At 40.0% G+C, this 14,295-nt stretch overlaps 1 protein-coding gene across 1 annotated transcript in view; it reads left to right on the top strand.

The window, feature by feature from the left end:
* Window positions 1-5,674: 5,674 nt before the first annotated feature.
* Window positions 5,675-14,295, top strand: part of LOC308286184 (uncharacterized protein) — a gene marked incomplete at both ends in the record, with an annotated part of 44,224 nt that continues 35,603 nt past the window's right edge. Inside the window, 3 exons of the mRNA XM_080727145.1 lie at window positions 5,675-5,932; window positions 6,670-6,753; window positions 9,398-9,667. Coding sequence (XP_080583271.1) covers window positions 5,675-5,932; window positions 6,670-6,753; window positions 9,398-9,667 — 612 coding nt within the window. The remainder of the gene's footprint in view (window positions 5,933-6,669; window positions 6,754-9,397; window positions 9,668-14,295) is intronic.

The following is a 14,295-nucleotide window of genomic DNA, read 5'->3' as shown; positions in this document are numbered from 1 at the left end:
CTGCAGGCTGCATTCACTTCCTGACTACGGGGTGCACCGAGGCTCAAAAATCACTGCACCGGGGGGCAGAAATCACCACGTTAATCGCGCGTTAAAAATATTATCGCCGATAAAAGGATTTTGCGTTAATTAGTTAATATCGCGTTAACTTCCCCACCCTTAGATAAAATGTATCATGTGGAAAGAAGGACATGCAGATACTTTTTAAATGTTTAGTTTGTACATATAGAAAATATGCAATAATAACATAGAAAAGGTTTGTTAATGCCATGCACGTCTTACTACATGTTTAAGATTTCCTATAAATCACAAAAAAATCATTATACCACATTTATACAACATTTCAAAAGGATTTCCTACACATTAAATTACATTATTTAATTATAAATAAAAACAGAATAAATAATGTTTTAAAGGACAACTTTGGTTTTTTACAACAATTGTAATTAAAGAATATAAAAGATGAGTGTTAAATTGATTTCATTTACTTCTTTCTATTGTTTTAGAGATTCTTATTTCAGTGGTTGGGGGCATGCGTACAAGTGGCTAAATGTGTCATTTTACACAGAATAAGCCCATTCCCAAGATACAATGCAACCTTTCATGGTTGGATGTGACTATGGGGGCTAGAAGTGTTAATGTAAATAGCAATAAAGAAACTGCTGACTGATTTTAACACTCACCTTTTCTTTTCTCTAATCTAAAATATGAACCCTTGTTGTAAAAAAAACAAAGTTGTCCTTTAATGAGTTTTAAATAATGTTTAAAACCTTTTTATACCACGTCCCCATATTATGAGGGAAATGATTGGCCGACCCCAGCACCCCCCACCCCGCTCAATAAAATAAATGATGTTTAACCATCAAATCAACCTTTATTTATATAGCACATTTACAACAAAAAACATTGCCCAACGTGCTGTACGGGGTGCATCAAATGGAAATTCATGTAAAACAATCACGGTTACAGCATAAATAAAAACATTACAAAACAGAGCATAAGATATGAGGATAGTTAAGGAACATTAAAGGCTAGCAAACGAGATTTAAAAACATCAATGGACTGAGCCGTTCAAATTGTTAGAGGAAGGGCGTTCCAGAGAGCAGGGCCACAGTCCGGAGGTGCATTGTGGGAGGAGCCACCAGGAGTGACTGGTCAGCGGACCTCAGAGCCCTGCTTGGGCAATAGAGTTCTATGAGCTCCGTGATATAGGGGGCGGGGCCAACCCATGTAAGGACTTCACAGTGGTGTGGCTGGTTCAGACAGGGATCTCTATGTATGGGCATAAAATGGATTGTATGTTGTGATGTCAAGGGAACCACTCTAGCAGAATCTCTTTTATGCCCATATATGGAGATCCCTGATGTCATCAATATTAAGCCCATATCTAACAGGACTTCATATGAGAATGCCAATATATGGAGGAAGACAGCCCATATCTGTGTGGTTCAGACAGGGATCTCCATGTATGGGCATAAAAGGGATCGTATGCTCAAGCTAAATTTTGAGTTTTTGACCGTCTAATTTGCTGCAGAATTGTACATTAATTTTGTAGTATTTATTCAAGGGATATTTATCTTTCAATTTATTTTTCTGTGTGTAATTTTATCGTATAATCAGGCTTTTGGGAATACCCAGGACCGTTTTTGAGTTGCTTGAATCAGTTTAGATTTAAACATTCATTTTATCAGACACGCCCCCCTTCCTATACAAACCCATTAACTTCAAACTCCATTTTAACCATGATAGATTTAATGAAAACAGCCGTCCTTTTTTCTGGTGACTCCTGACGCCCTCCTAATACCTGAGCACATGTGTTTTTTCGATAACTCTTTTAGTTTATTTGTAATATTATTTTTATTAAGTGTGCCTGTCATGCAATGCAATGCAATGGCAAAACACTTATTGTAATCCGCCATACTTAAAAGGGGCCTGTCACCTAAAGCAGGGGTAGACATTAAGGGAAATTTACTACTGGCCCTCAGGGCCAGTGGATTTTGATGATCACTGGCCCTGACACGCGTGTGCATGCAAAACTTGTGTCCTCGTTCATCCTCGATACCAGCGTCTTTTTTTTGGTTATGAATTGAGTACATAGGACCCCAATGCCAAACAAGCCATTGAGCTTTCTGTGGTTTAAATCCTTTCAGTAGAAGTTGTATCAGTGAACTGTACTGTCCTGTCCCTTTTGCCATTCAAAATATCATCCCCCATAAATATAGGCCGACATCTAACACCAGCTGTAGCCTGTTTAACTGGTGAGGGCCCCAGCCCAGATTGACAGCTGTCTGTCTGCCTTCCCAGGATCTCCTAATTTGGGGTTAATTAGCCTAGGATCAAGGCTATCAAATCTGTATTTTATAGATTATATAAAAATGTAAATAAAATACATCTATGATATTCTTGATCCAAGGCTAAGGTTTTATGCTGGCATAATTGCATCATATTTATAAACTGTGTATACATTCCTGCTCCAGCTAGTCAGTTATACAGAAGATAGGACAGCAATTATAGAAATATTAGACCTTAACTGTGGAATGTTCAATCATGTATGCCTATGTGTTACATTACTTAAGGCCATTTTCTAAATATTTGACTTTTTTAACATGTAGAAAAATAATTGCCAAATTTGACATCAAAGTGCCCACTCTTCCTTAGTGCCCACTGTTGACTGTTGTGTTACATGCTAGCTGTCTGTCCCTCATCCACCCATCTCTGACACTGAGACACTCCATTCTCATCTTCTCGTTTGATATACATATTCTCAATAGGCTACAGTACACGTTGATTCTAAATATTTACAACAGTTAAAAGAAACTAATTTGCCGAATGCGTTCCGCGCGCGCGCGCGCACACACACACACACACACACACACACACACACACACACACACACACACAGGACCGCCCCTCTCTCTCGTTCACTAGACACACAGCGACTTGCGACCGCGTCTTCTTTCAGTATAGTAATGACCTTTCCCCAACTTCAAGAACATAACTTGTCTATTGTAGGCCTACTTTCTGATTCTGACCCGCGGTGGACATACTGAACAGCAGGGCAACAGCGCTCCGTTGTCAACAATCTCTAGAAGCTAACGCTGTTTAGCTGTTAGCAGCATCAACGGAGCCGAACGCATGGATGTGAATGAGCGTGTCAGCGTGGAGCGTAGAGATGGGGCGTTCACGAACGAATCAAGTCTTTTGAACGGCTCTTTGAAATGAACGATGGGATCCGGTTCGCAGTATAGGGAGCCGTTCCTTTTGTAAATGAACGGCTCTTTGAAAGGAACGGATCTTAGAGATCCGGCTCACTTCAAAGAGCCATAAATCCCATCTCTAGTGGAGCCCTTGCTCTGAACTGTGACTGCAGCTGCTGTGCGCAAGCACGCAGAAGGTAACTTTGATCTGGATCACGCATTCACGCAACGCTATATTTTAGCAGTAATTACGAGGCGATTTCACAGAAATTATTACAAAACAGTACCACAGGGAACATGTGAAATTAGATATAAACGTTATTACTTGTTTTATTTTCAAGGCATTAAATTCACTGGCCCAAACGGGCAAGTCCCTGGTGAGTTCTGGTGGCCCTGTCACTCTAAAAAGTACATACGGGCCAGCGGGCTGGTTCTAATGTCGACTCCTGCCTAAAGGGTTACTTTCACTTTAAGAATAATCTTAAAAAACAAGTTAATATTTTTATGATGTCATTCTGGGGATGCGCAATTATAAGCCAATAAAATTAATTGTCTGTATAGCCTGGGGAGAGTGTTTTCTGCTGGTGTTTCAGTCCGAGTGTATCAAAGGGTGCGTTCGGAAATGCGCACCGGGTGTGTGCTCAGTGTAGTGAGTGCCTAAACCTAACCCTAATCCTAACCTCAGTAAAACTATGCCTAAACCCAACCCTAACCCTAACCTCAGTAAAACTATGCCTAAAACTAACCCTAACCCTAATCAGAACCGGTGCGCATTTCCGAACGCACCCTTTGATACACTCGGACTGTACTAGTGTAATTTCTGCCTTGTTTAACTCACCACTAGAATGAGTTACACCTACAAAACTGGTATTGATACCTGGGTCTGGTCCCCTTGAACTATGTGAGTGGTTCATGGGCCGAGTTATAGGAATCGGAAGTCCCCCACAAAATATACCACTCCATATGTCTGATCAAATTGATCAAAATCAAATATCTAAATATTGAATCAAACTAACTGTCATCTAATCTGTATTTTAGATGTCCTAATGATGCCAAAAATACAGATAGGTAGCAAAGAAAATGAAATCAGGAGGATGCCGATGGACCCCTTTGAGTACTATACCGTTTTCTGTAAAGGTGGCCTCTAATTTGCATGTTTAGGAGTAAGCTTACCACTAATTACATAAAGAAAATACTTAACACACATTTTCTAACCCTCAGAACATAGATATGTACATTTTATTTGTCAGTTTTGCATGCTTTGTTATAAAGTTATTTAAGAAATAGAGCAAAATCTGCAGCCATTTTGATATGCAAATTAGAAGGTTAAAAACTCTGAATTTTGCTTGCGTACCATGTTATTCAGATTCAGCAACCTTACATTTTGTAAAATGGCCTGGTACCCAACTTTTACCACCAAATGCCTCTAACCTCCTTATAGAAGGCCTTTTTTCTGAAATCCCACCCGTTGTGCTGTGCATGCAGCTTGCCTGCTTGTTACCCTTAATATGAATATTAAGCCACACTGTTGCTTGTTAAATACGTAGATTATTAAATTATATAAATAATAATGTGCCCTGCACTTCTGACTGCATTGATCGTTACACACTCATCCTGCTAGTTTCTGCCTATGAGACGATCTGCAAGCTCACAACGTATGCGAGGCGTTGTGATCATGTAGACCAGCCACTTTTGGCACGGAACACGCCGTGACAGCAAAGTATAATCCAGGATTTACTTGGGTGATGTGTGTGTGCTGGACGGACAAGGCTTGCACAGTAGGCCTACACTGCACACAACCGCCGCAACTTCCAGAGCAAGGGACAGTAGAGGGGAACACTGTGCCAACAAGCTCTGCAAGCTCCCTTCAGCACAACACGTTTACCTCACCGTTTGGGACGCAGATGCTCCGTTCTTAGAGTTGTCTCTGTGCCTGCAGCATTAGTGTGAGCACATGTGCTGCGCGCATCATCAGAGAGAGTGCATGATGCTTGTCTTAGTAGGTCTTGAAATGAACTTTTTTACTTGGTAGGTTTTTAATTAATTAAAAAAAAAACATGTAATATTGATACTATAGGGACACTAGAAGAGTGGGCACTAAGCTAAGCACCCCAATGTAAAACTGGCATTTTGTCCAAAATGTTAAAACAATAAAATAACTGGAAAATGATCTAAAGTAAAGAACACATGATGTGATCATCTCCACGTCAGTCTGGGGGTCCCTGGCCTGAAAACGTTGAGGACCCCTGCCTTACCAAGGACTGGGGTTGCAAATTAGGCTCAGCTACAAACCCAACGTACAATGCATCAGTGTACTTGATCCCTTTTTGTCCCTGTCGAAATAAGCACACAAATGAAACAAGAAAACAGAGCAAATTGTTTTGTAAATTTGGATGGTATGTTGTATATTTTGTTACAAATATAAGTGGAATGTTTGTGTTAGGTTTTTCTTAAGAGAGTTCAGACAAGCCCAGACCATGGCGTTTGCCATCGCAGAGATTAACAGAAACCCCAGCCTGCTGCCCAATGTGACTCTGGGCTATGAGATCTATGATACCTGTTTGATGGAGAGAGAGGCTTTCTATGCAGCGATGTTATTGGTCAATGGGAAAGAGGAGTGGTTTCAATTGAATGAGAGCTGTGTTGGGAGTGGGACCCCCCCGGTGCTCGGGATCCTGGGGTCAGAGATCTCTATTGATGTTGCTAAAGTGTTGGATTTGTACAGAGTGCCCATGGTAAGTTTACAACTTGAATCGCTTTTTGCCTCAATATTGTGCTCAATATTGGTTATTTATTTACAGTTATAGCATGATCCTAGATCAGCTTTTTGTTTCGGTGTGTGTGTGTGTGTGTGTGTGTGTGTGTGTGTGTGTGTGTGTGTGTGTGTGTGTGTGTTTTACATTTCACTAATGAAATGTATTAACAATAGCTTTTGACTAAATAATAACTACATTGGATATTTTCACCTGACAGCGACAATATATTTATTTGAGCGGAGCAGGCAGATATAGATTATTATTACCCTTATTATTATTATTACCCTTATTATTATTATTACCCTTATTATATTATTATTATTATTACCCTTATGAGCCACTGATCCATGCAGTGCGTCCTTATTTTGTTTTAAATAGTTCATGCCTTGTGTCAGTCGACTTTCAGGGTTCGCTGCTACGATTTTCGTACCTTTGAACACGGGCGTGTGCGTGTCCATTGTGCACGATGGTGCACCAGTCGTGTGGTGTTCATTTACAGAGAGAAAAAAATAAAAACATATTAAAATATGGAGACGAGAGGTTACTTATCTCCATAGTTTACAATAAACCAGATGTGTTGTACCTTTTACAATAAACCAGAATTATGTTGTGTACCTTTTACAATAAACCAGAATTATGTTGTGTACCTTTTACAATAAACCAGAATTATGTTGTGTACCTTTTACAATAAACCAGATGTTTTGTATCTTTTACAGGTCAATCACCTCACAGCTCTGAGTGACGATCAGCAGTCCCAGTTCCCTTCCTTCTTTAGCTTAGCGCCAAGTATAGACTTCAAGGTGAAACTATAGTTTTATTTTAATTCATGGTTTTAGTTTTACTGTTACTTATATGGTGTTGTTGTAGTATGTTGTTAGTAGTAGGCTAGTAAGATTTCCTTCATGAAACTCACAGGTCATCTGTTGTTCTATTTAATGATAATGAATTTATTTGTAGAGCACATTTCTAGATATAGTCACAACGTGCTTTACGGAGCAGGATAAAAGAGGTAGGCATATAACGAGCACAGTCGGCATACAATATACGATAAACACAGCAAAATACAGTCAAATTAAAATAGAATAAAACATTTAATATAAAGGTGGGCTTTCAGGAGGGATTTAAAAGATGACACTGATTTTGCATGTCTTAGGTCAACAGGAAGGGCGTTCCAAAGCTTTTGGGCCCTGACTGAAAAAGCCTGGACACCTTTTGTGACAAGCTCTGGTGTGGGAGTCTCCAGGAGGCCTTTGTCTGAGGATCTTAGAGTGTGCATCGGCTTGTAGGGTTGCATGTCGGAAATATAACTTGGAACCAGGCCATTCACAGCTTTAAAAGTCACCAGTAAAATCTTAAAATCTATTATAAAACGGGTAAACAGTGTAGGGCAGCTAAAATGGGGGTTATGTGGTCATGTTTCTTGGAGTTTGTTAGCAGTCTAGCAGCTGGATTTTGCACTAATTGAAGACGTGATGTTGCTTTCTTACAGAGGCCGGAATAAATAGAGTTACAGTAATCTAAAAGAGAAGAAATAAAAGCATGTATTACATCTTCTAAATCTGCAGCTGATAGGAATTCTTTGACTCTAGCTATGTTGGAAGTAACATGTTTGCACTGTTCGTGTTACCTGTGGAACAAACGAGAGTCCGGAATCAAAGAGCACGCCCAGATTACGGGCCACCGCCTTTACATAGGCCCTATGTAAAGGCGGCCCCTATGTCATAGGGGGACAAGCTGCCGAGCTCAGAGATCACTGAGTCTGACTGTGCAGAATTTGGGGGGTCAGAAGTTATAACTTCTGATTTTGCCTCATTTAATTGTAGGAAATGATTTGACACCCAGCTCTTAATCTCAGAGAGACATGATAAAAGACTGGATAGATTTCCTGAAACACCTGGTTGTAGTGGGATGTATAATTGCGTGTCATCTGCATAGCAGTGAAACTGGATGGTACCGTCTTGAAACTTGGTGTGTCTACTTAGATGGCCAATAGGGACGAGCCAATAGGGACAAGCTGTAATTGTTATGTCTTCCTATTGGCTGGGCTTTAAACAGCCATAACTCCAGTTTGCAGCATGGTACTGGTCTCAAACAGACGGCTAACCGCTAATGCTTACCGCTATTTAATGCTAACTCTAAAATATTAATGTTAATGTTAAAAAATGCTAATGCTACAAATGCTAATGTTAATGTTAAAAAATGCTAATGCTACAAATGCTAATGTTAAAAATGCTAATATTAAATTGCTAAAGCTAATGCTAAAAATGCTAATACTACACAATGCACACACTTAGCTGCAGGAAATTTGTAGGAATTGTCTTTTCTAGTTTATATCGTTACTGCCATTTCATACTTTATTAAACAGGGGTAAAAGCTATTCAATGACGTATTTGTAGATGTTATATTTTGCTGTGAAAACTGCAGCTTTTATAGCTCTCAGGGTCTCATCTGTATATACATTAGATAGTGTTTGTGAGTAAATCTCAACACCACGGCTACTCTTTGTTTAAAGGGGCCCACCATGAATTTTCAAAATATATATTTTATATAAATATTTGTCCATAATACGGTTTTATACAGGTTTTAGCCTAAACAACCACTCAGATATTTAAATGTCATGTTCTGTCTGTCTCTAATTTCAAGCCATTTCAGATGCAATACCAAATGCCCTTTGTTGGCAACAGGCACTGTCTTTGGGCTAAAATGTGTCCCAATCTCACTGAGAGCCAGTCATCTCGGAAAGTACAGCTTTAGACAGGGACTGAAAATACCTTTTTTTTTCTCACTAAAATGTGATAAAGCCACTAAAGCATTTCATAAATTTCAGGCTACATTTCACTTAAACGCCAGAGCTTAACTCTGCATGTAAATAAGACTTTTTTTAATTAATGTGAGAGATTGTCAGGTCATTTGCAGGTTAGAAATTTATTTAGAACTTGAATATCTCAAAAGTAGTATTTCAGCATGGCATCATTCTATAAGCCATATCTTCAAAACTGTTGGGTCAATCTCCACAACCAATATATCATTTTGTAGCTATGATCCCCAGCTTTCAAATGAAATGAAATTTCGAATAAAAATGAATAAAAATCCAATGACTGGCTCCCAGCCAAATTGGGACACAAACTGTAACGATACAGAGAAGATTAGCATGGTACCACTATAATGTTTTCCCCCTACTGGGCAACCACACTAATGACATCATCATCATCATCATCATCATCATCATCATCATCATCATCATCATCAATAACCCCCTTCCACAGTTTTCTAAAATACTGGAGAAAGTTTTGAGCCTCTGATTAATTCGATTATTTTTTTTAATCGAGTCCCAGCCCTACTTTTTTACTACTTTAATATGTTCGAAATAAATGAATAAATGAAATAATAATAATAACCCTGATCTAGACTAATGAAATATTCCTCCATGCTTCGTCCTATCAGCTGCGAGGTGTCGTCCAGATGATGAGGCGGTTCGGGTGGACCTGTGTAGGACTGGTGGTCACTGATGACCATGATGGCCACAATATCGTCAGGATCATGCGGTCAGAGCTGGAGCGTACTGATGCGGGGTGTCTGGCATATGTGGAGTATATGAGACAGGACAATAACTATCAATTTGACGACGTGGAGAGGATTGTCACTGTGATGAAGGAATCCAAAGCTTGTGTGGTCATTTATTACGCAATCAGACTGGATCAGCTCCTAAATGAGGTGAGTGGTTCAAACCCTGCCTAGTCCAATTCGCCCTGGATTAGTTTAACCTGAGGACCCCAGGTAAAGTGTAAAGATCACTGAGGTCCTCTGTGTTCTTAATCCCACGCGAATCGTCCATGTCTGTAATAATCACGGATGACGTGGGGTAAAGATTGCAGGCCGTTTTACCTACCATAATAATCACTTTACAGACGTCCTCTGATAAAACTAATCCAGCGCGAATCGACATCTCCGTAATCGGGGTAAAAATCACCTTTTTTTGCATTGTTTTTTTTAAGCGTCATGGAATACAGCGCGGTGGAACACTCTGAAAGTAGCCTATATAATCAATGCAAAATTGGGAATTATTTTGTAAAAAGGCTATGAACATACTAGGCAGGGGTGTTGTGGGGGGATGCGCTCGCGAGTGATGAGTGATTGCCGATTAGGCCTATAATAACCTCTTTAATATGTCTGTCCCATCTTCTGTCTGTCTGTCTGTCTGTCTGTCTGTCTGTCTGTCTGTCTCTCCCCTCCTCGATCGCTTTCTCTCTCTCCTCTCTCTCTCTGTGTGTGTGTGTGTGTGTGTGTGTGTGTGTGTGTGTGTGTGTGTGTGTGTGTGTGTGTGCGTGCGCGCGTGCACGGTGGCACATGCTTAAAAGAACAGATCTGCAAGCTAACATAGACAGACAGGTTCATATGTGCATACAGCTAGGGAGGAGAGTATATTTTACGTTTATGTGGGGCACCCATATTACTGTCATGTCTTAATAATATGTTGCTTTTAACAATTACATTAGCTAACAAAATAGCTAATGTAATAGAGCTCAAGTGGTGAAACTCTTGGGCTTGTTTTCATAGACCTGGTCGCTTGTTTCACTCACAGAGTTTGGCAGCTTTGCCACAGCCGCTCTTCGTCAAAACAGCACAGCAGCAAACTATTTTCCTTTGGACCTCGAGAGTTGAGAATATGGTATTTACGGTAGTTAAAATGTCTTATCTGGCTACCCGGTCAATGCACTACACGGTGCCCTATAGAACTCTGTGCCACTATAGGAAAAAATACTTCTTTACTTAAGTAAAAGTATCAGTAGATATACTCTGTTACAAGTAGAAGTCCGGTATTAAATAAAAATATTTTAAAAATAGCAGATCTACACGCTCACAATGTGAGCTATTTTCAATTGCCAAAATGTACAGTTGAAGCTACAGCTGAAGTGCTTTATGTATGTTTTGTATAAATCAAAATCTACAAAGTAACTAATAACTAAAGTTTTTAAATGTAGTGGAGTAAAAGTTTGGATCCGAGATGTAGTGGAGTAGAAATTAAAATATTGGAAATTGGATTTACTAAAGTAAAGTATGTATGAATAGCTCAAATGTAGGTACAGTACTTACATAAATGTACTTGGTTACTTTACTGGAGTATTTCCAAAACACACTTCAAGCAGACTCAGGTAACATTTTGAACACAGAGCGGGCCTTTTTATATTGTGGTATTTTTATTGGTACTTTTACTTAAGTAAAACATTAGAGTACATTTTCACCACTGTGCATGCGACACGCAAATCAGTAAACACTGACGTCATCTTCCAGTGCCGACCATGACACACAACAGCTGTGCCTTGGAGCTCTGTAGCCCATAGAAAACGCTATACGCAATGGATTAATGTCCGTAAAGTAAAGGAACTACAGACATGGCTTATCCCGTCCGTATCTGCCATAATAATCACAGGGGAGGTGGGGTAAAGATTACTTTACCCCACGTCCTCAGGTAATGTTAATCCAGGGCGAATGGAGCTTAAGCCGACGTCAGCAAGGGGAGAAGACGACAGCCAGCCCCATGGCCTCCCCTAAGTAACAAGAAATCTTGTGAAATAAAATGTTGTCAACCAATCATCAAGGATGATGATACACGAAAGAAGAAGAAGAACAGGTTACTCGCTACTCGCTACTTTCGTGCCTGCAGTTCCTGCTTCTGCCTTCAGCAGGAACCGATTGTAAACATCATCACTTGTCTTAATAGAACATTGGAACTGTCATTTCCCTAAAATAACTAACCAGAGAAGAGTTAGTTTGCAGTTGCAGTTTTCAGTGCAGCAGCAGGTCACGGTGACACTGTGGCAATCAAGCAGCAGCCACCCGACATTTGATAACCGTCGCACATAGATTAATACAAGGGACTAAATACAGCAAAACCCCCAAATAAGGAGATTTATAATATCAAGCAAAGAAATGAATTACCTTTTGCCTATGATTCAAGAGAGAGAGAAAGAGAGAGAGAGAGAGAAAAGAAAAAAAAAAGAGTGGCACTAGCTGGCAGCGCATATCACGAGGTGTGCAAAGCCGACGTTTGAATCACAGCCTATAGATTAATATCCTACATGTGACAAGATAAACCAAACCCCCCAAATAGTGAATATTAAATATCCAGAGAGCCACAGGAATGAATTAGCCTACTGCATGGAAATCCATGTAGGCTGAGAGAGAGAGGGAAAAAGAGCACCTCACCTAGCTCTGAGACTCTGACATGACGCTGTCATGATGACGGACAATTAATAAATATATTCCTTATGCAAAAAACATCGCTGTTATGTTGCTTTTTTAAGCAAATGGGAAGTTTTCCGCAGCTAGAATGCTACAGTATGGCTCGGAAATAATTACATTATTATCATTTTTATTTATTGTTCTTCTTCTTCTTATTATTATTATAATTATACTCATTCAAATGACCACCAGTGAGCCCTGGGACTCACTTCATTGAACAACATAACTGTATTGTATTAGATATTATTATAATATATAATAAATATTTAATACATCTAATATATGTTGGCAATGCATCTCAGGCTTTTTTATGGAGTAATGCAAAAGTAGTGTAACGAGTAGTGTAACTAGTTACTTTCTCCAGGGAGTAATGAAGTAGTGTAAGGCACTACTTTTTTCAAAAGTAATATGTAATATGTAGTGCACTACCTTTTTGAGTAACGGACCCCAACTCTGCTCTACAAGCTTGAAACGCAGAGTGATCTTGAAGATCGCTTGTAGGTCTGATGCTTTTGATGCTTTTGAATTTGAATCCCTAAAAAGTCACATACTTTTAAACTTCTTTGCCTTTTTAACCCTTAGATGCATAAGTGGGGTCAAAAATGTTGTTCTTCAAAATCTTTAAAAGTAAAAGTGTTAATATTTTCATATTCCAGGTATTCTTTTTTTTTTTTTTTTTTAAGATTTGTTTTGGGGCTTTTTATGCCTTTATTGATAGGACAGTAGACTGACAGGAAATGGGGAGAGAGATGGGGAATGACATGTGGCAAAGGTCGTCCGGATTGGGAATCGAACCGGCGACACCAGCAGGCATCATAGCCTAGTATGTGGTATGCGCCTTGACCACCAGGCCAGCGGGCGCCCCATATTCCAGGTATTCCTCATGAAACATGTTTGTGACATGAGGCCATTTGCATTTTTATTTATTCTTTCATTAATTTTAAGAAATTGCTGTTTTTGTATCACTACCCCACTCTTCCATGAGTGGCGTCAAAAATGACCCCAATTAAAATCCATGTGTTTTTTGCAATAAACTACTTTGCTCTCACACATAACTCTGCCATACTTTTGCCTAGCAACGTGATTTCAACTTTAAAACGCTCACACGACTTGGGCCTTTTTTCCACCAATAGGGATGAGCTGTAATTTTTGAAGCCCTCTGTCTACTAAACACATTTAGCAGCTGTCACACTTTGCTCTCACACGTAACTCTGGCATACTTTTGCGTAGCAACTTGATTTCAACTTTAAAACGCTCACACGACTTGGCACCTTTTCCGGCCAATAAGGACGAGCTGTAATTGTTGAAGCCCTGCCTCCCCTGTCTTCCTATTGGCTGGGCTTTAAACAGACATAACTCCAGTTTGCAGCATGTTACCGTCTCGAAACGTGGTGTCTGGACTTAGACCGCCATAGGGATGAGCTACAATTGTTGAAGCCCCGCCCCCTCTTTCCTTCTATTGGTTGGGCTTTAAACAGCCATAACTCCAGTTTGCAGCATGGTACCGTCTCAAAATTTGGTGCCTGGACTTAGATGGCCAATATGGACGAGCTGTAATTGTCAAAGCCCCGTCACAGTGACATCAGGGCATGATGTCAGAGCAACAAACCCATAGAACCACAGTGTCAGGCACGACAGAGATACATATATACATACGGACAAGCTGTGACCGTTCACATACTAAACTTGCGACCTATGGTCGCAACTACTATTACTACTATTACTACTACTCTTATTACAATTACCAGTAAGACACCCTAAGGGAGAGAAGCGACCTTCAGGTCGGGCGGAAACAACAGACTTGTAAGAGGGGGCGGGGCTTCAACAATTAAAGCTCGTCCATATTGGCCGAGCGTCCAGACACCAAGTTTCGAGACGGTACCATGCTGCAAACTGGAGTTATGTCTGTTTAAAGTCCAGCCAATAGGAAGACAGGGGGGCGGGGCTTCAACAATTACAGCTTGTCCCTATTGGCCGGAAAAAGTGCCAAGTTGTGCGAGCGTTTTAAAGTTGAAATCACATTGCTACGAAAAAGTATGCCAGAGTTACGTGTGAGAGCAAAGTGTGACAGCAAAGTGTGACAGCTGCTGCACGCGTTT

This window comes from Nannobrachium achirus, assembly GCF_963921795.1.
Source record: "Nannobrachium achirus genome assembly, chromosome: 5".
NCBI lineage: Eukaryota > Metazoa > Chordata > Actinopteri > Myctophiformes > Myctophidae > Nannobrachium > Nannobrachium achirus.
This window is presented reverse-complemented; position numbering and strand designations above follow the sequence as displayed.